The 27,986-nt window shown below is 42.1% G+C and overlaps 2 protein-coding genes across 12 annotated transcripts in view; both read right to left on the bottom strand.

The window, feature by feature from the left end:
- Positions 1–1,267: 1,267 nt before the first annotated feature.
- Positions 1,268–9,849, bottom strand: mylz3 (myosin, light polypeptide 3, skeletal muscle). 4 transcript variants are annotated; one of them, XM_030068952.1, is made up of 7 exons: positions 6,461–6,508; positions 5,558–5,771; positions 4,862–4,892; positions 2,952–3,095; positions 2,322–2,492; positions 2,118–2,195; positions 1,268–1,783 (listed from the first exon to the last, which is right to left on the bottom strand). In XM_030068952.1, exons 2-7 carry the CDS (start codon positions 5,558–5,560, stop codon positions 1,755–1,757), a joined length of 456 nt encoding a protein of 151 aa, XP_029924812.1. In that variant the 5' UTR covers positions 5,561–5,771; positions 6,461–6,508; the 3' UTR covers positions 1,268–1,754. The 4 variants fall into 4 exon arrangements, with proteins under 4 accessions (XP_029924812.1, XP_029924795.1, XP_029924803.1 ...); XM_030068935.1 differs by lacking the exons at positions 5,558–5,771; positions 6,461–6,508 and adding an exon at positions 7,022–9,849; XM_030068943.1 differs by lacking the exon at positions 5,558–5,771 and having other exon boundaries at positions 6,461–7,006.
- Positions 9,850–10,734: 885 nt separating this feature from the next.
- Positions 10,735–27,986, bottom strand: part of lancl1 (LanC antibiotic synthetase component C-like 1 (bacterial)) — a 58,544-nt gene continuing 41,292 nt past the window's right edge. For 3 of the 8 annotated variants that reach the window (XM_030068869.1, XM_030068883.1, XM_030068876.1), the window contains exons 4-14: positions 23,325–23,546; positions 23,067–23,211; positions 19,314–19,436; positions 19,110–19,227; positions 17,873–18,083; positions 17,175–17,322; positions 15,782–15,928; positions 14,917–15,099; positions 13,821–13,997; positions 12,805–12,877; positions 10,735–11,689 (exon numbers count right to left, since the gene is read on the bottom strand). In XM_030068869.1, the coding sequence (XP_029924729.1) occupies positions 11,613–11,689; positions 12,805–12,877; positions 13,821–13,997; positions 14,917–15,099; positions 15,782–15,928; positions 17,175–17,322; positions 17,873–18,083; positions 19,110–19,227; positions 19,314–19,436; positions 23,067–23,211; positions 23,325–23,344 (1,422 nt within the window). In that variant the 5' untranslated portion in view covers positions 23,345–23,546 and the 3' untranslated portion in view covers positions 10,735–11,612. The other 5 variants (XM_030068892.1, XM_030068900.1, XM_030068916.1 and 2 more) reach the window with 5 other exon arrangements.

A 27,986-nucleotide genomic window follows, 5' to 3' on the forward strand; every position in this document is an offset into this window, starting at 1 on the left:
GTGCCCCGGGTTATGTACAGTGATATCTGCTGTAAAACTCCTCCGGTTTGCATCACCGACCCTACATCCGACCTACATTAATGTACTGCCAGAAGTGGAGCCTCTCAGCCAGCTATCACGCAACAACATTTCAGTCTTAATATGCTTTGTAAAACTGAAAAAAAAAAAAAAAAAAAAAAGTTAAAGTAGACAGTAAGTCAATCTTATGGGAAAAAGACAAGAATTGAAATTTGCCAATCAGTATCACTGGATGAGATCTTTCATGTGCCATTCTGAAACGTGACTTTCCCTTAAATGTCCCCCTTTTATTGCTTCAAATTTGGATTTTTTTTTTTTTTCCATATTGCAGAGCTATGTGCTTTACATATTCTGTATCTGCTGATGGCAATGCTTCGTTGAAGCTACATCACTTACACTGAGTGAAATATCCAAACCCAAGCCGTCATTGTTCTGTGGCTGCAGCATTACATCAAGCAGAAAATATCTAGATTACTTCTGCATTGCTTTATACACATTTCCCTGTAATAATAGTAATTTGGTTTCTCAGGAACAAAGCTCGACCACACAGCGCTCATTTTGGAACAATGAAGAGGCACTCTGTGACTGTCACATTCACAGCTTTGCAGTTGATTCTCTGTTGTGCTATAAAACATTAAGGGATTAGAGGAAACACAAACTTGGTTCTTCAGTTCCGGCTATAATGAAATTAGTATTCTAATGTCAAACTAATGACCATGGGCAAATTCAACAAATACACTTTGCACTCTGCATTTTAGGACCTGCTAGTCAATCAGTAACACAGGACGCTTATATTGCCAGGGTATTGAGCTTTCATTCCTGTTGGGGCTGCCGATGCTAAAAATGTAAGCACTCATGGAACTGCAAGACACTCTGGATCAAGGAGTTCATCAAATGGCATATGTGATGATTAACACCAGTTGTCTGTGTGGCGCATATCAGCTAATTATAGAGATCAGTGAACGTTTTCAGATGGCAAGTCAGATTTAAATATGTGCTCCTGTGCTAGCTAAGAGGACAAAATGCAACAGTGAGATGCCCTCTGGCTCTTAAAATGAAGGAGCATCTGTGGAGTTAATCACAGTCATGGGCACCGCTGGTGTCATCTTTCACCATCACACTTCATTTTTCTATGGCCCTGTCCAATTTAACTAAGAAGCCCTACATTTTATCGTTGCTGCTGTCTACTTTTGCTTCATCGTATTGTACAGTTTTATGAGCATAATGAAAGACCAAGAACCAAACCAGATGGGATGTCAGTTTGGAAAAGTTTATTCTGAAATGAATGGAGTGAAAATAAATAAAACTTTTCAGGGAGGGGGGAGAAGTTTGGCGGCCAATCCACAGCCAACCTCCAGCGCCTTTGGCGTTGCTGGGCCAGTGATGGCGAGACTGAATGAGGTGGCAGGTGGGAAGGGAGGGATCAACCCTCACTTGATGAGCGGTCACCCCTCCTCCCCCGTTCCTCACCCCATGTGGCGGGTGGAGACACGCCCCGGGGGGGTAGAGGCCAGGTGAGGGGGTCTACAACGGAGAGGTGTTGGTGATTTCCAGTCAGACAGGAGGGTCGGAGACAAAGTGGAAAACAAAATAAACAACATGGTTTGGCTTCAACATCCCTTGTACATAGTCCTTGTCTTTCCTAGGTTGGTCTTTGAAACAGTGTGGATGTCCTGACACCGTTTGGCAATCTGTAGACAAGCTACAGTGTCCTCAGCACTCCTACTGCTGGCCTCTTACACAGACATGATGTGCTTGACGAAAGCTGGAGACAGAAAAAAAAAAAAAAAAAAAAACACATGGCAATATATTAGCAAATGAAGCTATGGGGCAAAAGTCGTAACATAAGTAAATATTAAATAGTGACAATTGACAAATGACATCATTAACTGACAAAATGTGAATAGTTTTGCAGACTTGACCTAGAAGTGTGTGAAAGTGTTGAAAATAGATCTACAGCATATTGAAATGAACTCTGCTGATGTGCTTTCCACTATATCTGCTTTGACCTTGATTATATTTTTTGGTTACTTGAACAAAATGTACAGCACACAGGTGCAGCCAACAGGAAGTGGCCTTACTGGGAAGTGATGACTTACCCTCATAGTGCACACTGCCGTTCTCGTCCTCCTGTCCGGCCATGAGGGCATCAATCTCGGGCTCAGTCATCTTCTCTCCTGTAGATGCACAAGGAGCCATGTCAGCAACGCACTCTCCATTTCACACTGACATGTAACGTGTGCTAAGCAGACTATATTTGTGTGTGTCTATATTTGGCCCTAGCAAGGAGACTTGAGACTCACCCAGGGTGGACAGCACGATGCGCAGCTCAGCGCCCATGACTGTGCCGTTGCCCTCCTTGTCGAAGACACGCAGACCCTCAACGTAGTCATCATAGGTACCCTTCTGGATGGCATCGACGGCCTTCAGCATTGGCAGGAAAGCGTCGAAGTTGAGCCTCTTGTTGGCCATGTCTATTGGTGAAAAAGTAATGAGAAGAACACCAAAATGACATACTTGTACGATCAAGAAGTGACTGTATTCTTAAGAGAACACTGACATGATCAAATGTCATTTCATGAGGTTGCTGTTGTCGCTATATTTCTTTTATTAGGACAAAAAAAAGGGGCATGTACAACTGGCTTATGGTGTCATGTTAAGCTGTGTATGTGTGTGTGTGTTTTCATTTTGTATGCAGTAGGGCTGAACACTATGGTGAAAAAAAATCATATTGCAATTATTTTGACAGATACCGCAGCTGAAATGTGAATTTTAGTGGGCATGGTAATTTTTCATCATTACTTTCATTCTCAAATGATGATTATGTGATTTCTTTTCTGGGGTCTGTGCCAAGGAAACATGTTTTTTTTAATGTCTGGATTTTGCTAATAATTCAATGAATTGTTCATCCCTATCATGAAGGACGCTCTCACCGTCAGCGGAAGGGTTGCCCAGGATCTTGGCGACGTCCTTGTTGGTGGGGTTCTGTCCCAGAGCGCGCATGATGTCGGCCACCTGGTTGTAGGCCACCTGGTTGTCACCAACTCTGTCAAAGAGACCAAAAGCCTCCTTGAAGTCTGGAAAAAAGGGAGACATGAGGGTAGCGTTAGAAGTGCGGACACAACTAGACTGTTAATCTAGAAAAACGGTTACATTTCCAAACAGTGCATTTACAAAGACAATTTAGTCCTGGATCTAGCTCAGGTAATACATCTAGCAATACCAGCGGAAATCGGCCACATATATCAACAATTTATGTGTTTGTGGCCACTCTGGGAAAAGGTATCGACCAAATGGCATATGATAAAAGATGATTTGTCTTTTTTATCAAATATGACAATCAAACAAATCCTTTTGTCATGACCGACACGCAAGCAATGCTCGCAATGTTCTTCCTGTGGTGCCCACTAGATCCATCCCCTTGTGTTTTCTATACCTTCTCTTAGAGGGTTCTTAGTGAGGTATGGCAGGTATGTGCTGTCATGCTGTATTGGAGGATCAAGGGCAATGAAAGCCGCATACTCCCCTCATTGTCTACAGATAATTGGGAGCGACAGCTGTATCCCAGGATCAGAAAAAAGGCGGTGAGTGGGGTCTGAACAAGGGTTTGTGATTCTTATGAATTCTACCGGGAAACCAAAGCATAGACATTTGTCGACAGATTAGTGCTCTTATGTGATTTCCGAACAGCAGCAGTGACGACAGCTGTGCCTGCTCCGCCTCCCTCCCACCACCTGCATTTGGGAAGCATTTGGTGCAACACGGGGAGCAACTGATACACCCTGAGAAAGTAACCCAGGCCATATAGAGACATGGCCCCACGACCCTGCTCGAGTTAAACATAAGAATGCTGACTGCGGCGTAATCAACACCTCCTGCACAGCCTGCCCGCATTCCACTGGCAACCAACTTGCTGCTTTGGTCTTCTACATGAGTGTACTAACGTGCACTGAAGCACTTTTTTGTCGGTTTCAAAGCACTGCCAAATTGTAAGCCTACTGTATGTAAAAACTGTAAGCGGTAAGCACTGGACGTAATTCTGGACCCCGACAGAGCCAAGCCTCCATGGGAAGCACAGCTATGAAATTTCAAGCTGAGTACCCTACTGGATGATCAGTGAAAATATCTGTGCATGCAAAAATAGTGGTATGTACGCTGATTCTAAAATTCAGCTGGGGGACAGATTTTTCCAGTTGAGCATCAAAAGGTCATCTTGTCCAGTTTACGAGAGCCAGATGAAGAGGCACAGCAGATGCCTTTTGACAATCGTAGGACGTTTTTAAAGGACGCGTCTTTCAACAGGGAACAAAGGGCTGCTTATGGCACTAGGGGATCATGAAGTTTGGATTCCTTGTGTAAGGAGACGCCACTGGGTGTGCATCTTAAACCCTGGACAGGGGATTAACACCTCTGCAGTGTAAGGACCACCGTGCCATGGAAGACGAGGCAGGGCCGGCTTAGAATAGACAGGACTAAAATCTTACTTGACAACTGGACAAGTCTGAGGAATGGCATCTCGGGTAGCCTTCACTCTGGACCTTTTTCACCCCATTTAAACTCTTAGCGATTCAGACACCTATTAACCTGATCTAAACTTACAACTTTAAGGTGTTTCTGGACAATCTTTGTTCTTATTGTATGGGTTTCCAGCAAATGGAAAATGCAAAAAAATGTCTTGCTGTAAGTATGAATGACTAAGAGGGGAAGATTGGAGGACATATTGACTGCAATCAAATGTCACTGTGTTTTGACAATGAGGAAACAGGCTTCTAACAACACCTTTCCATTTGCAAAGTACATGCTTTGGTAAGACCCAAGAGTGTGTTTCTGTCTCTTCACTTACCCTCAATCTGGTCCGCTGTGAACTCAGTACCCTAAACACAGAAGCACACAGAAACGCACACACGCACCGACAAACACACACATACGCACACACCAACACGTGTACACACAAAACACAGTGGAAACATTAAAAAAATGAATGAATGCCATGTATGAAAACAGCACAGAGATAATATACACCTCACTTATCAGTATCCTAAAAATGCTCAAACTGAAACAAAGTTGACTAAAGTCCTCAACCTTAATATAGTAATTATCTAAATGACACATAAAAAATGTGTGTTGGATGATCAGCAGATGTGATATATAGATAGATTCCATGCATTTAGATAAAAAAAAAAAAAAGCTAAATGGATGTTAAGGATAAATGTGGATATATTCCAAGGCAGTGGTCCTTGGCCCAATGTAACAACTCAACCTTGGAATCTTCAGAGAAATTAAATCAAGCCTCAATTTGCGAAGACAGGATTTTCATTGCAATGATAAAAAATGCCAGCCTCGATTTATCCTCTCTAATACAAGCCCAGCGATGCCATTAAGAGTTGACAGCCACAATTTCAGGCTTTTTTGGGGGGAAGGTGGTATCCAAACACATGCCATAAAGAATTGCCCCGGTAAAAAAAAAAGAAATTTCAGAAGAAGTAACTCCAACGGTACTGCCCCACCCAAAAGATCCAAGACACCATTTTGTACACACCATGTTGGAGAGTAGGAGATGGAGGAGCGGAAAGAAAGGAGAAGAGAAGCTGGAGTCCCAAGAGAGAGTGGTCCTGAGCCATGGTCAAAGCCCCTCTTATTTATCCAGGGCCTGTGATGTCACATGTGGATCAGATGACGTGCTGGGCCATCTTTAACTTTCTTAGGGCAAACGGAAAGGAGAGCTGTGCTCCCTCTGAGCAGTGGGAGTAGGCCTTTAGAAGGGGACAGGGCTATTTTTAGTCGACCAAGGAGCTGTTTCAGGACTCCTTTTTTTCTATCAGCTTATGAAAATCGCTTTTTACCAATGCAACTAAACACAGAATATATCATTTATTGACTTGACATGCAAAGTTGTCTCTGTGGGGATGTGTGCAGTTGTCTGTGAAGACTTGAAATCCCAGCTACCTACTAGCCCACTTGAGAGGGGCTGCAAACCCAGAAAGCTCATTTACAAGGTGATATTTTTAAATGGTGAGCGTGCTCCTCCTCTTATGGTTAAATAGGGGCCAGGCAAACTCACTCGAAAAGTTTCATTCCATTTGGGCAGACACGAAGAACATTCATTCTGAACTGATCTTGGCATAGTTCTTACATTTATCAGTGGACTATGAAATTAAAGGACATTACCCTAAGCCTGTTCTTGGGGCTGACAGCCTACAACTGGAGCCATGGAGGAATTCACCGGATAACTTGGCAAAACATGAAAAAATTTTTTTGGAGCAAATCAATTTTAATGGCATTTGTAGCTTTTCAGCAGGGTTACCATGCTTTTCAGCAATGAATTGGGTATTCAGTGGCATATAATGTGATACTGAAAAGACTTGGGTATTAAATTTACAACTTGGAAGTAATGAAAAGAGTGCACTAAAGTCTTTATTCTGTGGGGGTTGAGCGACCCTACTGAGCACAACTGCAGCGGCAGCATTTCCATCTCCCATCAGCGCTCTCCAAGGTGCTGTTATTGAAAGGCAAATATGTATAGCAGCACAAAACAAAATCAGTTTGGCAAATGCAAAAGTCTGGTGAATGCTGCCTTAATACTGATATCATAATACATAACGGGCGAGTGAATATTAACGAGAACAAAATGAAGTAAAGTGATTCTACAGCAGTGGTTCCCAAAGTGGCGGTCGGAGATCACCAATGTCATTCAAGGTGTCCTGAAGATGAGGAAAAAACTGAATTTCATGTTTCAATTTTCTTTTCCTGAATTGGAATGAGAAGAAAAAAATGACTTTTTTGCCCATATATTTCATAGACAGCAATTCTGTACAAAGTTGTATAAGAGCAAAACTCTTCTAGGATGGGATATGATGCAATAAAAAAAAAAAAAAAAAAAAAACTCATCAAAAAGGATCCTTGGTCTAAAGTGTGTCTATTTTAAGGTTGCTGCTTCAACAGTGTTTTATGTGCTCATCTTTCAAGTTATTTTACAACCTATGAAGTTTCTATTTTCACATACCGATGAGTGGTGCAGTGTGGAGGTGAACTGCAGTGCAGGGCTCCAATGTGAAACCTCTGCTATTGTCATTCTTCACCAGCTGCTGTTGAGATTTCTTTGGTACCGTCAAATTTCTGAAAGGTAAATGCCATTACAGAGTATGTTTTACTGAAGGCAGTGCCTCTCTATCACTACTATACAGCTCCAACAGCATGATTTCCAGTCACCTTTTATACCTGGTTCAACATTTTGGCCCTACTTGTTTACAACTGTCATAACCACGCCTAATTTCTCTCATCCAGCCACGCAGAGCTGTCATATTTTCAGTCTTTGTGCTTGACTTTTTCTTCGAATCATACTGCACACTTGTACACCATGCAGATATGCAAGCTGACAAAACCTTCTGATCCTGTCCGATCTCATTTTGTGTTAGAAAATTCACATTTTCTTGGTACAATATGCCTCTTCTGAGTAAAGACCAAAATTGGATTAGCTTATTTTTAAACGTGTCAAAGTGCATCAGTATCTAGGAGCAAAGTTGGCAACTTTTTTGACCTTGTGATTTTTCCCCCCGTATCTTTTCCCGAGAATGACTCATTGCTTTCCTGTCTAGAATCACATTTTAACTCATCAATTTGCTTTGAAATGAAAATGAATGAAGGGGGCAGTTTCCATTACAGATACTGTAATGGAATGTAATGGATCACAAAACAAGGCCCCCTGTATTGTTAACATGTTAGTATTTCTGAATAGTTTCATAAGCCCATATAAATGAACAAATAATGAATGATTTAGTTATTGAACCAAATTATTACATTGTGGTCTAAAGTGTGTCAGACTGTTTCCCATCTTCTAACACCAGACAAGATGTTTTTACATACCGGCCCGTAATACTCCTTACATTCTCATTAGTACTACAAGGATCCTCTTTAACACCAGAGCAAATGGAGACAGTTCAGACTCATTTACCGCTGTGGAAACAAAAAGGTAATCCATCATAAGGATAAAGTGTCAAAAGGTCAAATCACTCTAACATGCATCATTAAACAGTAACACACACTTACAAAGTATCACTTATAAGGAAAACATGATTCATGGTGTGTGTAACTTGCCTCCTTTTCCTAAGCTGCCTCAGAAAAAGTTCTTACACATTATTTTCTTGTCGCTTGTTATATACCACACTTTCATCCAAAATATGAGTAGTACTTCACTGAGCCAAACATGGAAATTTCCTTTATCACTAGATAACACCAGAGAGACTTGCTGAACTCTGTGAACTACAGCCCAATCAGGGGACCGCTCAGACGAAGAACAAAACGATTACTAAAATAAAGGGCTGCTGCACATTCTTTGAGAATTTCTCATGAATATTTCATGGCAGACCAGTATTTGTTCTTGTCTATGTTTGTGTAAAATGCATTTACTATCTTACAGGCTGTACAATAGCTACCTTGCTGGGCCTAGGTCTTGTTCTGACTAACTGCAACTATCAGATTGCACTTATGTGATCTGGAAAAATGTTATTTGGGTGATAATGAGGGTGATTATTGGGTTACAAACCTTTCAAAGATAACATGTTCTTCCAGGATAACTGCCCGGCAGTAAACACTTCGCTTAGAGAAGAAAATAATATTATGAAGTGTTTCCTGACATTGCCAAAACCTTTCAAATATAATTTTCTATAATTTACAGACCTGGAAAAGACTCACTATTTTTTATCTACATCAGTGGGACAGGCTGGAGAAATGAATTTCCCATTGGGCCTAATAAAGTATTCTGAACTGAGCTGATCTGGACTTTTCTAGGGTTTCCGTGACTGCAGCATTAACTCTGTGTCCCACCTTGGGTGTTACGGAGGTACCTTACTCAGTCTTTGTGAGTAATATCCTTTATTATGCTGCGGTTTGTGTAATGTACAGCGGTTGCCAAGTGTCTTTGACAGGTTTTACTTCAGCAGTATTTTTTAAGACCATCTGAAACTGTAACAAAATTTCACTTTGATTTATATACATATTTTGCTATTCAAAAAGACACCGCAGGTAAGTACAAAGCTAAGTATCATATTTGATTCAGTGCAGAGGGCAGTTTTAAGTAGAATTATGTTCATATTATTAACTAGATGATTGCATGAATTGTTGCAAGCGTTTCCTTTGGGTTACTGTAAATCTAACAGTTTTTTTTCCACAGAACATGGGGCAACTAAGTCCAAGGATTTTCATGCATTCTTGGTAAGATAAGTGTTAAGTATAAAGGGTGTAAAGGTATATTATGTTCAGCCAGGTTAGACCTGTATCAGGAAACACCCCTGGGGTTATAAAGCTTGGAATTTAATGCAGAACTTGACTCATTTTGACAAAAGGAAAGAAATGGATAAATAATCACTTTTAAGGCGTAATTACAAACACACTTTGTGGTGAGCCAAGGCCATAAGACAACTCATAACTTGAACAGTCACCTACAATGTGCTTTGATCTTAGTCCAGCAGTCATTTTCTAAGTGTAAGTGCTAATCCTTTCAAATTTTGGCCATCTTGTTTTGGAATTTCTGCTGTAAGTTTGTCATTCAAACGGGACAGCCGAGAAGCAGGATAAGACCAGGCAGAGGGAGTAATTGGTTCAGGAACAGCGTGAATAGCTGGTGCTCACATGCTGGCGGACCATAGTCGTCTCACTTGTCGTCGGCTCTGTTACACAGATTGGAAATGTCCTACAACTAAAGAGCAGCAGGACAAGAGCTGGAAGAATTGTTTGAGTGTGAGCGAGTGAATGAATGAGAATGACTGACAGAGTGTGAGTGTGAGGGAGAGGGAGGACTTGGAAAACATGCCCAGAAGACCGCGCCCCTGGACAGATGAGCTCTATTTTTACTCCCATTTCTGCAGGAGGTGTTCAGTTTCTCCTTAACTGAGCTGCGAGGTAGCCAGTCAAGGCAGCAGAAGAGGAGGGGGAGGAGGAGGGGGGTGAAAAAAAGTGAAGGCCGCAGCATCTCAGGACTCTGGCGCGCTGAGACCCCCGCCCACCCCGTCCCGTGCCCTCCTTCCCCTCCTCATTACCCCTTCAAGACTCCAGCTGGGACCCGCCTCACGTCGTAAAGAAGCAAGGGCCAGCAGGGCTTAAAAAAGAGCTGTGGCATTGTGTCGCCGCTAGTTTTCAGCGTGTTATGTGAGCCTTATTTGGAAGCCAAGGGTCCCACGGAGGAAAAGCTCACAGGGGTTAAGACACACTGCTCACATATGTGGCTTCACCTTGGCAACTAAATGCCTTGGAACTAACAGGTTTACAGTGACAGAGACGTCGCAGCTGGCTTCTTGTGTTACCACACGATTTGCAAACACAATCTGTGGTGTGATTAAATCAAAGGGGTTCCCGCCATGAGCATTAACAAACTAATATCCGGTATCCATATCTCTATCCATATCCCTGCTACAAAGTAAGCACAAGTGGCATTAGTTATACAATAGCAACATATAGTTTGACTGTTGATTATAAAAACAGAGCAAGGTTTGAAGTAGTCATGTTTCAAGGTGAATTTGTTTAATTGCTTCCTACTATTTCGGTTTAGGCGGGCTGATACTAAAGGGGCATGTTAGACTTACATAACAGGGAGGCATCATGAGGAGGCAACTCTCTACTGCCCCTGTGTGGCTTTTCTTTGGAGCTACATGCTGGGATTCTTGGGACTCTGCTATGGTTCGATTTCACAATGTGGCTGGAAGTCATTGAGTTGACTCAGAATTTATATGCATATTTTTTTTTTATTTAGCCACAAACCAACAATTCAATACAAAAAGTTGAATGCGGCTTCTTCAAATGGAAGGGCTGTGCAATGAGAAAGACAGAAAGCCGTTGTATGCATCTCAAGGAAAAGTTAGTTAACAGGCCTAACATTGTTATTAACCAGAGGAAGTGCTGCATGTTCTACATTACCAATGCATTTGCTGCCATTTCACATTATGCTCAAAAAGGTCTTTTACATCTAAGAACTAGTGAAGGGAAAAAGTATATGACAGCATTACAAGCTTTGCTGTTAAAGATAATTTCTACAAAACAGGCAAACTAAAGCAAACGTTCCTTTTTCTTATACGAAACCTACAAAACAACAGAAACTTAAGGACCTGTAAAAAGCATTCACTCCAAAGCTTTACAGTTATCATACAAATTACATCTGAAACTGCAAAATTATTTTCCTCCCTCTTTAACGAAACATTAGTCAAGACATCATATACATATAAAGCACTACTTTTAATTTATGTACAGAAAAGAAACTACCAAGCTAGAGAAGCCCTCTCCTCCTTTTGACACATCTTTGAGATAATTAGGCAGCCGAGCTGAGAGTATAGGATTTATTCTGTTAATAAGATGTCAAGTCCTCAGTGGAGAGGAGCAGGTGAGACATGGCACACTGTCCAAAGCAATAGTCAAAGTCAGCCACTGTGACGCAAATACCATCGAGTCAATGACACAAGACCCCGCGGGACAAAGAAGTTGTCAAGTGCCCGAATATCATTTACAGAGGTGAACGCATGAGTGTGAGAGAAGAAGCAACAGCGCGGGACGTCTTGTTATCGTGCTTTCCCATAGTGTGGGTGAGGGAGGGCTTTCTGCGGATACCTTTACACCTCGAACGCTGGGAACCTGGATTTCATTGGCTGCAGAAGGTCGGCCAAGAAGTAGATGGTGCCTGCCATGCCTGCAAACAAGAGGTGACACGCTACGTTTACACACACAGAGACACAACCTCATTCAATCGCTATACAGTATTCAATTTTGTGGCGCAAACACCTGGAAGTGAGTTAGCATTTCTGACACATGGGTTCACTGGACAGATTTCCAAAGCTTTTTCCTCCACAGGGTTTTCTGTTCATGCAGAAAATAGGGTCTGTGGTTAAAAAAGTAAGTCGCTAGAAAATTGCTACACTGAAACTACAGCAGCTGTCGGGATAATTACGTCTCATTATGTCAAGCAGCTTAACTCGCATTCTTACTCGGCTCTGTAGCTGTATCTCATATTCATTCGCGTTTTTAGCAAACACCATTGCACATTTATGAATTTCTAGTATCTGACAGCTTGCTAGCTACTCAAAAAGCAGGAGTAGCTACTATGATGGAAGTGCATGGGGGGCCGGTGGGCCAGGACCAACTGCTGAAGTTCATTTTGATCTAACATTAGCTTTCTGCCTGTACTAACTGGTGTAAAAAAAATTGTTGTCTTTGTTTGCGACACAGATTATTTTCTTGAATTTCTGAAAACTCAATGCAAAAAAATGCACCGGAAATATGCCGAAGAAACCTATGGTCAAAGTAGCTTCCAGTGTGGTGCCATGGATTGCACCCCTGTTAGAGAACGCCTCGCCTCCCTGATTATGCCCAATTAATTTGGCATAGTACTGTCAAAGCCTGAATACCGCTTCTGGCCATCCTTACTGACCTGACCATGTCATGTGTAATGTCATTATTATTTGCTGATGTAGTCAACCAAACCTTGACCAGATGGGGGACACAATTTGCAGCTACCCTGATTTGCAGAGCCTTGCCAAATATTACCTGCCTTATTAATTCTGCATAGGACTGTGACAGGAAGTACTTGCTCTGGTGGCAAGGAGGGCATTCTGTGCCAGGGGGGTTGAGCTATAGCATGACACCTGCGTGGCCTACAAAAAGGTGTCATCACTAGATTGCTCCATTTATAGACAAAAAGGTAAATGATTTCAAAATTAATACCCTAGAGAAACAAATCTATTCTTTTTTTTTAATGAAGCAATAATACGATATTTTTGGCAAGTGGGACATGTCATCATGCATTACCTTCAAAAAGTGAGAAGGGAGTGTCTGGCGTGCGGCACCCATGTTTGCCGTAGTTCATGCACCAATCTGCAAACTGGAGAGAAAGAGAGACAGACAGACGGACAGACAGAGAGCGAGAGAAAAGATGTCACAGCAACACTTCCAGAAGATTACACTGCAATGCAACTGTCCCAAGAGAATAGCAAGCAATGTCAACAACTGCTAAAAATTGTGCCCCTCCTGGTGAAATACTAGCATCTGTCGAGGTATCAGATTGTGACCACAATGTCACTCTGCCACACTGGGAGCGTGTAACAGAGCATCAGCAAGACATCTGAAGAGTCTATTTCTATCCTCTATGAATAGATCCATATTAATGAAAGTACACGTGGGACTTGTGCCACCTGGAAACCGTCCAGAAAGTCCTTGCTACCAACCGACTCTGCCTCCATTGACACCGACTTGCACCGACAGCTACCAACCCATTGTCAATAAACATAAAAGGCCCCGCTTCTCAAACGCCCGGTGTTTCGTGAATAATTTTTGATTTGGAGGGCTGGCGAGTGGCCAACTGCGCTATGATGGGTAGGACTTTGATGTAAGATGTGAAAGTCATATTAAACTTACTTCAAAGTCACAGAAAGCAGAGTAGACCGGCAACATGCAGCCGCAGGAAAACACATTATGTAAATAGCGTCTTTTCTTGTTGTGGCTGCATTACAACAAACTGTTAGGAGCATGGTGGGCTAGAATCAATGTGCACATCTAATATATTTATCTTAGAGATTAAGCACACAGGTGGGGGAAGTTTGTCATTTTTTGGTATTTCTTGGCATAACCCAACCAGAAGGTAACACAAAGATGTGTACCTGTCATATGTTCTTCAAAAAATGTAGATATTTATTCAACTTTCGATAAAGATTAGGCCTAAAACAAATCTGAATCTTGTTTGAATGCTTAAATGACCATTGCAGTGAGTGTGTAATGGATCCATATCACATGATGACATCTACAGCGCTGTCTCTTTTCACTCTTACCAAGCAGGCTCTGTAAAGGTATTTGGGATCCTGTGTTAGCCGGTAGAGGGCCAGGAAGGTGTAGGCATTGCCAGCTGCACCGTGGCACAGCCCGTAGCCTTTCTTTAGCAAACCCCAGCGCCACACCACCTCGCCACACTGCAAGGCGCTTTCCAGGTAGTGCGGCACACCGAACACCTGCAAAGTTGAGGAGAAAAAAAGAAATAAATATTTCAAAGGGGAATTTATGAACTTATGAAGCTGAATGGGCACAATATGGCGCTGTCACAGTTCAGGGTTAGGGTTGAAAAAACACTGCCATGGTGTTATGAATGGCTGTGCTGCTCGTAACATCTGTCTGGTCACAATGTCAATGGGAAGCTCTTAATCTGAAAAAGAGGCTCCATTTCCGAGCTACATTTCCAATCAACTGCTGTATTTTGAATTTCTGTGATAAATGCCTTTTTAAAACTGGCTGTGGAAATTAAGACCTCCTAAATTTAAATGTAAGACTAATGACTTTTAAGGCCCAAAATTTACAAAATTGAATTTAAGACATTTTAAGACTTTTTAAAGGACCTGCACACACACTGTTTAAGTGTACTTTCAAACAGATTTCCAGAGAAGAACACAGTTATTTTCCCCACTGCTGTGATAATGGAGCTTACGTGTAACACTTTTCAGCACTAGATGGCACTATGACCATGTAAGACTTTGTTGTTTGTTTTTTGTTTTTAATATTCCAAACATTTTGTTGGGCCTTGAGTAAATATTATATTCATCATAGCAGTCCGGCATTTACTTTTCTTTAAAACTAAGACAGAGCAACTGTGTTTCCTGGTAGAGCCCTTCATACGTCAAATTCAAGAACGTCTTTCCAAAACAAAATGACAGTATTTGAACTAAAGTGACACAAATCTTACAAAATGAATGACAGTATGAAATTACACCAAATGACTGCACGTTCGAAACTCAACTACCTCGCTGCCTGAAATGACACGTCCTTTACAGACAAGATCCTCTATATTTTAGACACTGAATGAAAAAACCACATACTTTTTTTTCCAAAAGCGTTTTGAAACAGAGCCCAGTTTTACTTTGCCACCTCGACATTTACCTTGTAGGCCTGCAGGAGCATGTAGATCACCCCTGGCGATCCGTGGCACCAGTGCACCAGCAGGTCGCGATCATCGCCGATGCACGGAGGGTAGTTTCCTGAGGGGAACCTGAGCCGGCACACGTGGTCAACGCTGGGCCTCACCAGCCTGTGCACTCTTTCTTCTCCGCAGACAAAGCCTGGCTGTGAGGAGGGAGGATAATTCAGCATTAGAAATTAACTGGCAACAGACACACTGACATCTGTACTGGACTATTAGCAACCAGTGTCGGAGATTAACTTTCTGGCTCACCTACCAAAGCCTGGTACACTGAAATTGCCCCTGCCAAGAATTATTCTCACTGGTAAAAAATAATGAATATGCAGTTTCATAAAACTAAATCACCCGACCAGCTTTTAAACCCGCTATTTTGTGGGTAGAATCAAGCAATGCAAGTTAATTTAAAACTTGCTCACCCACTTGCACAACATATCAAGTTTGTAATTCATCATGAGCCGCAACACTATTCAAAATTACAGGAGTGCATTTTGAAGCGTTAAGAAGTAATTGGGCAGTGTGGCGGGTGACCTTTACTGATTTATCTGCCAAGACTAATTTTACCGGCATTTGGTGCTTGGGGGTGGTAATTTTGGACCTCGCTTAGTAATTATGAACTGGCGTTGCTGTAGAAATTGTTTGAGTTGTTAAGGAAATTGCCATTTTAAATCATGCATGAATAATGTTTGTGGATGAGTGTGTGTATGAAAGAACTCAAGAGTGAAAATGGGCAAAATACAGTGGAGAATTTATCTGGGCATCCACAAGAGACAGAGAAATAACTCCAACCATCAACATGCAGGCATCTGTCTGCACTATTGGCTCTACCTGCATCAGGTAGTAGTAGATGCCAGCCAGGCCGTGGGCGGCGCCGACATACTGCTCCTGGTACCACTCGTACATCAGGGGGCTTTGGTCCTGGAGCCGCATTCTCCTAGACAGATTCTCGCCAGATGCCAGCACCACCTCGCTGATCTGAGCAGAGGAAAACAGCACATCACAGCTCCCAGTCCAACCTCATCTGTGTGCATCGCAGAAATCAATACAGATTAATGCATGTAAGTAGACATCAATAAGAGCAAATCAGTGATAAATGGTGATCTGAGGTTAGTTAAATGGGCCTGTGGTGTAACTTTTTTATTGTAAATATGATAAAAATACACTGAACACATTCGTACTATGAACATTCATCCCTGCTTTGAATAATAATGTTAGACCTAATAACTGACCTCTCCATGAGCTGCATACAAAGATTTTCTTTTGAAATGCTGCACGACTTTTACTGAACATTGGCAAAAAAAATCCATTCAGCTGTTTGTATTGAGCTGTTGGTTTATGTTTAAATTAGAAAGACAGAATTTGAACTTTGGGTCAAGCCAGACCGTGATACAAACTGAACCATGAAAAGCGCGAATCGTTACGGCCTTAAAGCAAGATTATAACCTGAAAGGCCGGTTCAAATCCTGCCCTGGCTGGGAAAATCTGCAAAACCGTAAGAAACTACCATCAATAGAGGACTTGGTTAAAAAGACATGCATGCTCAATGAACCTTCTCTGCATAAACAACATTTTTTGAGAAGGGGCAGTGTTTCCCACATTGGCCATACTTGGGCACCCAGCCAAAGCATATTAACAGGTTCCCAAATATACTGCTACCCATTCTCATGATTGATCACATTTTATTTTGCTTTCCAAGAGAAAAAATCCATTTATTTATCTGTTTAGTGAAAACAACTGCTTTCAATTTGGCTTTTTCAATTTGGTCCAATTTAAACCCGACCCTTTTACCACCAATGTCAAGCAAAAAACGATGCAGAAGGAAGCAACTATTCACCCAAACACTTGGTTTATCCGTTGCAGAACAACTTCTTTGGCTAACTACGGCAAGCCAGTTGGAAAATTGCAGAAATAGCTCTGTAAAAGGAGAAACATGGAATTTGGATGGATAAGTGCTAACTCCCACTTTGTAACTTTATAAATGTAGTTTGAGAGGCATACCAGCCAATTTTATGCACAAAATGTAAGATGCTGCTTAACTATTTCAGGTCATAGCAGTTGACTTCTAAAATTAACCTCATGCCACAACCTCTCCAAATATATTTTAGACTAAAAGTAGTATATTTTCAGTGCACAGAGTTTCCTCAAAAGAACCAAACATGTTTTTTAGAGCTGTTGAGCAATAAAATTATTTTTGGTACAGTGCAGACTGATTGTGACCCACCTGCTGTAGGTACTGCAGTGGGATCTTGTCCTGTCCCAGCTGCTGGTTGATGAAGACAAGGGAGTACAGGTAGCCCATTCGACCATAGAGCAGCTCATCTGGAAGACCGCCTGAACCCTTCACCACGTTGTGGTGGAGCTGCAGCAGTCTGGGAGAGACGCACGAGCAAGGAACGGGTGCAATTATATTCACAAATCATCAGCACCTTGTGTTGTGGCGTACATAAACTGCAAACTCCAATCAATATTATATTGATATCATGATTTAAGACAGGATATCATCTTGGATTTTGGCATAAGTGTTGTCTTTTCCGGATTTGTTGTCTCCAAGGTTCCTATAGCTTAAGGCAAGTTAGATTTACAACATTTTAAGAGATTTTAATGCCACTTGCAATGAAGTCTTGGTTAAATAGCTAGTTTTCACTGAATCTGCATTTCTCAATGCCATCTAGGCTGCAGTGACTGCAAGCTACCGACAGTATTTGAGCATCCTTACTGGGACAAACTATGAGTGTCGCTGGTTCTGCTATCCTGATCTGCAAGACGTTCAAATGCACAATATGTACATTTGTTTTGAGCGAATTTCTTTAATGTAACCAACCCCCCCCCAAAAAAAGACAGAAAAAGAAAACAAAGGATGAAAGGAGGAAAGTGATCATCCCACAGAATCAGGTGGGAGCTGTGTAGCCGAAGACTGACCTGTTGATGAACTCGTCAGCCTCCTGTGGCCTCTGCAGGCGATAGTAGACCACTGCAGCCACAGCCAGGGGCCCGGCGTCCCCACACAGGAAGGTGACGTCATGGCGGCGTGTCAGACACTTGAGGCCGCGGCTGACATAGTCCAAAGCCTTCTGCAGGTAGTATGGCTCCCTGAACACACTGTGGAGATGCAGGTAGAGCACTGCAATACCTGTGGATGGAGAGACAGATGGAGTCCTGCATGGGTTTCCCTGGAAATGTTTCCTGTCAGAGTGGGGAAAGCCTCCGAAAATGTATTTGCCATTCGATTGCACATGAGACAGTAGATGCTGAATGTAACTGAAATTAACAGGAAGACACAGTATGAACTATGGAAACACAACTGGAAAAAAATCTGCCATTTATCTGATGATTTCTGATACTGGTGATGACACCTGCTCTTCAGGTGCAAAAAACATAGCTTTTATAGTTTTTCAATGCATGTTTTTTTCCCTCAATGAACTAGTAAAGAAAGCTTTCAAGAACCGGAAAATGATCTGCAATGAGCATGACAATGATAAGATTCATTTCAATTAGTGGCGTGAATCTTTGTCTTACCGGAGACCCAATTCAATTCATGATTCACTCATTGGTGATTCAATTTAAGAACATTTTTTTCCTAACTGGAACAATTCAACTTGAATCAAGTCTAAAAAAATCCATGCAATAAATCAGCACGTTTAGCCAAAAATTCATATAAACTAAATTAACATGTGCAGCTGTGTAGGACAAGTCTTCTAAAATGTGAAAAAAGACAACAGAAAAAAAAAACAGAATAACTTCAACATAATTTCCTCCAACAAGAAACACTGACAAGAAAAAAAAAAATGCTGCAATAAATAAAATTCTGCAAAATCACCACAACAACATGAGGTCTTTTTATTTAAGAACTGTGCATGGACTGATTCAGTGCATTTCATATTGATTCCAACAGAGGCCATAGTGATTCATTCTACTTATGTCCTGAATCAAATTTTACAATCCATGCATCCATGCAATGCAGAAATCATTACACCCTGTATTGTTTTTTTTTTTTTGTCCACAAAAGTGATAGCAAAAGTGGTCCTTGAGTAGTGGCACTGCTGCCTTTTTGTGAGTTTTTCCCCCCAATGCCATGTAAGTGAAGTCAGTGCATGGTGCTCGGCTGTCAACCCAAAGCTGTACATGGCACCAGACAGAGGCTCGGCCATGTAGTCACCTGTCCAGCCCGTGTAGCTGGTGCAGTCTCTCGGGTCGGCAGACTTCAGGCCGTTTTCCATGACAGCCAACAGCTCACTAACCTTGCTGCTCAGCCGCTGGGCAAACTCTGGTGTGAGCTGAGAGGAAAAGAGGACATATTCGGTGCACAAGAAACGCGCGCACACACACACGCACATCACTGTAAACTCTCTCCATGCCTTACCCTGCCCTGGGAGTCAAACAGGGCTTGTGTGGACTCAGGCCTCCCATCATAGTCTGCGTACGGGTTCCTCAAGGCTCTGGTGTCCATTTTACTCCGGATTATGCTGCGTTGTGGCCGCTGCAACTGCGTCAGATAAAAATTAATGTGCGGGGGGAGGGTTAATATGAAGGAAAGGGGGTAAACATGCGGAAAATACACGTTTCTAGCAAAAAATCAACCGCGGCGGCATGTAAACAGCGTAACACACCCACACACACACACCCACACCCACACACGCAGTACAAACTGAGACATACTGTTAACGTTAGCTGTCTGCAGCGGCTAGTTAGCTTAGCCACAGAATTCAAGCTAACAGCTACGCGTCGGGCGGACACATTCATTCGGAAATGAGTAATTAAGTATGCAAGTGTTGTATGAAGTCAAGAATGAACACCACAATGAGTAAAATTTAAACTGCATCATAGTCCATACCGCTGAAAGTGCTGTTATGTTTGTTAAATCTTCCTCGTCTCCAACTGCTCTTTGCGGGTGTTGGATGATAGTATTTTCAAGCGCACTGCCGCCACCTGCTGTGTCGGAGGTATTACTGCTTGTCACATATTGGGTTTACACATAGGTACGTAAATCCCTTTACAGTGCAGGTGGGGAGAATTTTTCATATTCATCAAAATATTAGTAGGTCGAAAGAACGAAAGGAAGAACAAGTTTTCTGCTAGTGCTTACTCTTTAAAGTAGTTTTGGTTTAAATAGATGTTTTCTGGTTTTTTTGTTTTGTTTTGTTTTGTTTTGTTTTGTTTTGTTTTCCTGTCATGTGTGATTTAGCTCTAGCTCATAATTGCACTGAACCTATCCTTCAGTACACTGTGTGTGCAGTTTGGTTCATTTAACTCCGGTGTAGGTCCTTTACAAAAAGTGTGTCCCAATGAATTCATGAATGAATGGTGATTTAAAGTTTTGCTATTAATACCTAAAACAAATGAATATATATTTATTTGTTTATGTTTTTTGGGAAATTGCGGCATGCTGCAGTAAATGTACAATGGTAAACAGGCTTCATGTTCGTCTCTTTAGCTCTATATAGTCTTTGAAATGATCCCAGAGGTGTCCCAGCAAAATGGGCCCCACAGTTTGGGCCAACAAGAGAATGATAGGGGAATTTCTGTTCCCTTTTCACTCTTCCCACCGGCCAAAATCACACAACATCAGAGGGGGGTTCTCTCTGGGGCAAAAAAGGAAAACATCCATAGCTTAATGTGGATCAGTTCGGGGTGAAATTGCTTGGTTTGCTCTGTTGATATGAAATCTTTGCACCAATACTGATGCCTGAGAATTTCTGTTGCAACTTAAACAGTTTGATCATATTACTGGAGTAAAGTCCGGGAATGCTTGCTTGTTTACAGCAATACAAACTGGGCTGTTCACAAAAACATATGTAATGATCTCCTGGGAGCGCAGAATGACTCTGACATACGTGTCTAATTTTAAATATTAGCTTTTCAACATTCATGACTGTTTCCTGAAGCCTTGAAGCAACTGTGTGATAATAGGCACCTCAATTAGCGCCAACAAAAGGACCTTTACTCGTGGTTCCACACTGACACCGCAACAACACTGCAAATGAATTTCAGACAAGTAGACCAGCCTCCTCACTTTCTCAATTCATGGTCACGAGAGGGGTGGGGAGGGGGGTGTCATGGTTTACACACGTTGCTGCCATGGAAACATGTGCCATCGGTCTGATTTTGACCTTCTGCAAAACCCAAAGCAACATCTCATTCCTCTGGATGGCGATGATAATTACTGTAGTCACAGAGAACACAGAGCTGCTATTGATTCACATTCTGCTGGGGCTCACTGCCGCTGCTCCGCATTCTCACTCACTGCAGAGAAGGAAGCTGCACCATCCCTGTAATCTCCCTCTTCTGTCCTATGCATGGCACAATAGAGAGACAGAGAGATAGAGTACATTGTTGGGGCAGAGAGAGACTGTGCATTGAAAAAGGAAGTGAAGCACGATATGGACACATCTACTAAAGGACTTTGATTTCTCTTTGTTTTCCCTTTTCCTTCCCTTTTTCTCTCCTGGCTTTGAGGTGGCCCTCTGATTGATTCTATGCTTAATTCATCAAACACTAACGGTAACTGAGTCCTAATTAAACAATGGCTTGGACCAAAAATGGGTCATCGCTCTATCTGTGGTGCCCCACTATGGATTATATTAAATCTCCCGCAGGAGATTAACCTGGACCAAGGAGTCCTGTGGACCAAGGAGTGGGCTGAACAATTCACTGCAAAAAGATCTCCATCTTAACAAGTCATTTAGTCTAATTTTCAGTCTTGAAATCTTGTTTTAAGAAAAAAAAAACAGGAATAAATAAAACAAGGCACAATAAGACAGATGAGCTCACTAGGATCAAGAAAATGACACTTGATTGAAGAAAATCCTGGAAACAAGTTGGCAACAAGTGAGATAATCTCATCCCAATGGCAGATTTTTTACTTTGTTTTAAGAAAAAAAACAAGATTTTAAGACTGAATATGAGACTGCATGGGGACTGAACTGAGTATGAGTCTGTCTGACTTGTTAAAATGGAAGGTTTTTTGCAGTAAAAAAAGCATAATTGGACCACAGCAATCTGCACAGTTGGTCTCATCCTGGAGGCAGCTCTGTGCTGGAAACAAATCATGATGATCAATATCGCCTCTAATGAATATTTTCCCTCCACGAAGTCGGTTTTCCCATAGGTGCGCCGTGACAGATACTCAGCTCAATAAGCAGATCTTTCAAAGAGGAGCTCTAATCAACCCGAAGGTTTCCCTCCGAATTGTGTTGCATTCGGAGCCTCATTTACATTTTCTGTCCCTCAAGGCAAGGTAAAACAGTCCTGAGGTATAAGCAAAGGCTCTGTACTTTGAACTGCATGACCAGCCTTCACCTGGACTCCAGTCAATTGATATGGAAATGACGGCAGGCGAGTTCCTATAACCAAAGGAGGAAATGACTGAGCATGCACAAGAAGGCACAAAGGTAAATACTAAACAACCAGGAGTGACAGTGATGACAATAACAAATCCTGTGCCATGGCCAATCTAACTGTCAGCTTCATTTGCACCGTTCAAAGACAAGGTTACACAGATCATTAAAATGAGGGGTATGAAAGAATATGACAAAAACCTCAGAAGTAAAAATCCTGGGCATAAGCAACTCTAAATATTGTTACATGAAAGCAAAATGCACTTAAACTTAAAAAAAAAAAAAAAAAAAAAAACATGAGTGAGGCAAAATCAGAAGACTCATATGTTGAGTTACCATCAAAGCAATATCACATCTCTAAGCTATTGACCGATAATGACGCTTATTACCTGAAGCCATAATTAGAAACCCCACTGTATCAGCATTAAGATCAGGCGTTTGAAAAAGTTTTTCATGTTCCAGGCCCCTACATTGACTTTCATCAAGCCTCAGGCCCCTGTTTGAAGTGATTTTGCCCTAAAGGGACCCTGTTATGAAAGATATTTTGGTTCATGTTAAATTGTTCAGGTGTATCGTACTTGAACACTGACAAATAGATTCAAAGTGGTGAGATTGAAACATAATGTTAAAATATTCACATGTGACTGATTTGCCCCCAAAACCATCAGCTTTGACGGTTTTGGGCATTTGCCCCTCTGCTGCTCCCCTTCTTTCTCCCTCCACTCTGTCTGGATTTCTCTCTCTCTCTCTCTCTTTCCCACCCGTCTTTCTCTCCTCACCACCTGATATTCACATGGACAGGCCGCCTGCTGCTGGAGTTTGTGAATGCTGCCAGCCGAGTGTCTCAGCAGACTCCAAGCCATGATGCACAAAGCCGACCACTTGACCCTCAGTCGTAGCCTGCAGCATATTCTACTTCTCCCCCTGCGATAAGGAAAAAAAAACAAAAAAACAGAGAAGTCAGAGTCAGAGAGAGGCCCCCTGCCTTGCCTCTACTGTCCAGTGCTGTAGTGGTTGCTCCACTTACGTGTACTTACAGTGTTTTTCCAGGAGGCATCTCCCAGCTCCAGTCTCAAGGCGCACAGCCCTGCTGTAGGTCATGGCTGAAGACCATGTTGCACATCCTTGGCTCCCTCAGAGAGCCGGCATGGTTGTAATGTTGCACAGCAAAGATGTTTCACCACATCTCATCATTCGACAAGAGCAGGATATCAAGGACACTGGCTCTTCTTACAGGTGAAAATCTGGTTGGGTAGAACCTGTGGTTTTTGCAATAAGACATGGGACGATATGAAAATTCAATGGTTATTGTGACCAAAAATGAGTGTTTAAGGTACATTTTGTAAAACTGAATTGAAGAGAGGACCTTTTAGACTCAACTCTCAATCAACTCTAAAGCAGCCCTCAATTTTGCAGAGAACACCTTTAGATAAATACGCATTAAAATCTACATTATTCTACTGTAATGTACACTTTAAAAAGATACACTATGTAAAACTGAAGGTTGGTTGAAGGAAGAATCGTTTAGACTCTGATGAAACTGATAAATAAGCACATAATTCAGCAGCGAGCCAGGCTGAAGCTGAGAGCCATATAGAATTTCATGCTTACTCCTCGCTACTCGTGTCAGCTGAGTCTACAGAGTCCTCAGTTTAATTGACCCCGGGCAATTTTGCATCATTCACTTTATTAAATTATCAGCACTATGAACGGTTCACATTAAAATAATAAATAGTAACACAACCATCACCATGGTAGAAACAGAAATACATTATTGTACAATAATGACATACACATATGCTGTATCAGCTGGTTGCAGCACTTCGTTGAAGCTACATCACATTTATTCTGAGTGAAGAATTCAACCCCAAGATGAGGTTTTGTTTCTGTGTGAAAACCCACTTAATGAAATCCTCATTTTCAAGAGGAATGGAATGTGGGGGAAAGAAAACCCCCTTTTCTGAGGGCCCCCTGTGTCCGTGTCCCCCTCTCCGCCTCCGCCTCCGCCACCCCAAAGTGGACGCGATCCATTTCAGTCCCCGGGAACGGCCTGACAGCTGAGATAAAGAACATTCTGGTCTCTGACATGCTGCCATGGCCCCATCTGTGGCAGCGCTAAAAATACACCCAAGTCTGGTGTCGCCATACCAGTCAACTGTCTGGGAGGGGGAGAGAGAGAGAGAAGGGGGTGACAGACAGATAGACAGATATAAGTTGAAGCATTGGAGACAGAGCGGAAAGAAAGAGGAAGAGACCGAAACAAGGGAGAAAGAGAGAGAGAGAGGGAGGACGAGTAAGAGTGATAGGGAAGAAATAGATAAGGCATTACTCAAGAGACGAGGGGCGAGCTGAGAGGAGGGAGGGGGTTCTGCCCTCTCCCTGTGACACCATATTGCCACCATGGGAAAGAGACAACTACCACAGACACGAGTGTTGAACACGGGTTACAGCAGTGGTGCTAAACCCTCTTAGCTCGCCCACTAAGTGACAGGCAGACATGCTGGATTGTGAAAAAGACGAAAATCCCATTTGTATCCCCGTGTTGGAGCATGATATGTGATTCAGAGAAGTGAATGTTCATTGTGACACAAGAAAAATAGCACTTTTTGTACTGTATGTATCTAGCGTCATTACTGTAAAATAAAGTCTGACATGGTGACTCAAGACCCAAACATAAGGCAGAAGGGTCTTAATCATCTTGTTGGTGCTTATTTTGCAGTAATAACCAGCTCATTATACAGCTACTTGCCAATGGCAATGATTTGATACAAAATACTGATTTGGAATGGTTTTATTACAAGCTAAAGTACTTTTCAAGATTCTGCCAAAAATAGTTCAGCAGGGCTGCAACCATAGAAACGCCTGTACAGCATCCATGGGCTTGTAGTAGAGCTGTAATCACAGCAATGTAAACAAATCTGTTAAAGGAACAATTCACTCAAAGATTTTTTCCCATTTGCCCATGGCACAATCTTTCCATCTAGATAGCTTCTGTGTGATTTGCAGTTTTCCCATCTGCCATGATCCTCCCTGCCCCCCAGCCCCCATACTCAACACCTGTCTGAGTATGACTCTGGGGTGCATCAACACAGTCTGCCAGCGATTTTAGGCAGGAAATAGTTCCTAACAAAATCCCCCCACTCCCCCATCAAGGGCTGTGGATTATGTCAGGTATTTATGTCATTTTTTTTGTTGGAAAGAGCTCTTGCTGTTGTTTTTCACATGCAAATTTTTGATGGCATGGGCTCCACAAAACAAAACCCATCCAGCCTCATTATAATAGGGCGAAGGCAGGCAGACTGGAAACCTCGATGTTGACTGGAAATGCTTATTTATTTTTTTATTTATTGGACAAACTGTTCTTTTAAGATTGCCTGTCCTTTTCGAACCACCAATGAAAAGATTTGTGCTCTTCGAAAGAATTAAAGTCTCCCTCCAGCCATTTAGTAAGCCCCTAAAAATAATATCTTTGATCATCAGTGTTACATAGTTTTTAAATTTTTTTCCATGACAAAACATGCCTTACTACCTTAAAATGATTTACTCAAACCTTGCCTTCATTAAAAATGAGCTATGGATATGCAAATAGTCTCTGCCCATCTCCCGGCTTGTAACCAGAGCTCTGTTCACAGGACACGGTATTGTATAGGTGCATATTGTCCTCAACAGTTGTGAAAATCATGCCATACTTGAAAATCTCACCGTGAAAAAAAAAATTCAGTGAATCTCTTGGTTATATGGTTGGTTCATGTGAAGCAGCCATTTCCAGTTGGTCTTGTTTATTTGTTGGCGGAGCTGGTTCTAATGGTATGCAAAGCACCACCACCTCAGTTAATGGGACTGGCTGTCGGATTTGTGACTTACCAAATCTAGGTGGCCCGCGGCACGTCTGATGATTTTAGGGGAGTACACAGTCACCTCTCCCTCAGAGGAGTGTGAAAACACCTCTCTAGTGACAAACTCTGCACAGATACAAGTCAGTGCATTCAAGGTCAGACATTTTAGAGGATATAAACATGAGAAAAACACATTTTTGAGTGACCTTAAAATATTGGATACTACACAAAATCTTGTGAAGACAGCTTAACAGCCCTGCCTGAAGGGAAACACTGTGCGCTCACACACTAGGTACTACAGTACCACCTGCGTGAGCCAACCCTAGCTTGATAGGCAGTGCATTCACAGAGTAGGATTAACTAAGCCAATGCAGGCATTAGGAGAGTCAACCTAGTTTCATTCACTCAAACCCCAACTGTCCACATGAGCACCTATAAAGTGCTGCTGCACCTCAGAGTGTGTTCACTGGCCAGTGTTCAACAAAACCCTCTGTATAACTTATGATGAGGCTTGATTTTTATTTTTTTTTTTTGTACATTTTGTTTTATTAATTTAACTGAGTAGACAGTGACTCTCCTCACTGAGGAGTGTCTCATGGTTTAAATGCTATTTCAGGGGTTTGTCCAAGGACTGAATCCTTGTAATTTTTTGGCATAAAAATAGTCGATGAAAACTGGCACACAACATGATGCTCTCATCAGTGAGGCACTAGAAGAGAGATTTGCTTCAAGTGAAACAGATGCAGACTAAAGCAAGCTGATTACTGAAAACAACTCCAAAAAGGCGCCGCCATGCCTACACTCTTTCTCCCTCCCCACGACTCTGCCCAGCGCAGCCCCTCTCTGCCTGGAATTGAGTTATGAAAATTTGATCAGGGTCTTAATCTAAAAAGTGCTCGTCTCTCCTTGCACTTTAACAGCGATCTTTGTGATGGGGAACAGGATAATCAGAGACGCATTTATTGGGTGAGTAAGAGACGCTGTGTCACAATGGCCATGTTTTCCCTGTCAATGTTCACAAGCAATGCAAAAAACACCTCCATCTTAACAAGTCACTTAGTCTAATGTTCAGGGCTAAAATCTTGTTTTTCTGAAAACAAGTAGTATTTTTTTTTTTTTTTTAATCCTTGTGGACTGATCTGCCTCATGCTGCCTTTTTTCAGCATATTTATATTAAATTCCTGAAGTAAGTGAAAGTGCAGAGCAAACAGGTAGGAATATCATCCCATGGGCAGTTTTTTTTTTTTTTTTTTTACTTTAAGCTGTAAATTTAAGGAAAAACAAGATTTTAACACTGATAAGGAGACTAAATGTCTTTGTTAAGGTGGAAAACTTGTTCAGTGAGCCAAAGTGGGATTCTCTGCCAGGGCCACTAGGTGGAAGCCTTGTAATGACTTGGTCTGGCATGATAAATTTAGCTTCAGATGGTTCCTGCTGGCACTCTGTATGTGATTGGCTTCTTCATCATGGATATGACTGTGAAAATCGATTCTCTTCTTTAATCTTCTGAAAATATGGGCCTATTGTTTCTAATGACACCTGGTCTACATTTGTTTGTTTCTTTCCCTTTTCCGTCTGTTGGCCTCCTTTCCCTTCTCTTTTGCCAACATTTGGCCTGGCATCTGCACCCAGCACACAGCCACGCTGAGTGCCCCCTCTCCCCCCTAATGGTTGATCCGCAGCAATGGGGACTGTTTAGCTTTCCTAATTAGAGAGCAAATGCTAAGCACTTGCACAGGCTCCCTGAGTGGACTTAATAAACAGGCTCCTCATTAAAGTCCGGCACCACTCTGATTGTGTGGAGCCCTGAGATCCCCCACACGCCTCCCCACCCCCTCACCCCTCCACCCTTTTCACCGCTCA

This window comes from Myripristis murdjan, chromosome 2, assembly GCF_902150065.1.
Source record: "Myripristis murdjan chromosome 2, fMyrMur1.1, whole genome shotgun sequence".
In the NCBI taxonomy this organism is placed as follows: Eukaryota; Metazoa; Chordata; class Actinopteri; order Holocentriformes; family Holocentridae; genus Myripristis; species Myripristis murdjan.

Excerpts from the sequence above, each read along its gene's own strand:
- mylz3 (XM_030068935.1), bottom strand. The coding sequence starts at position 7,090 with ATGACAATAGCAGAGGTTTCACATTGGAGCCCTGCACTGCAGTTCACC. Across the intron at positions 3,096-4,861 it reads CACAGCGGACCAGATTGAGG|ACTTCAAGGAGGCTTTTGGT; the intron begins GTAAGTGAAGAG and ends CCTTTTTTCCAG. Across the intron at positions 1,784-2,117 it reads CGGCAGTGTGCACTATGAGG|CTTTCGTCAAGCACATCATG; the intron begins GTAAGTCATCAC and ends TTCTGTCTCCAG.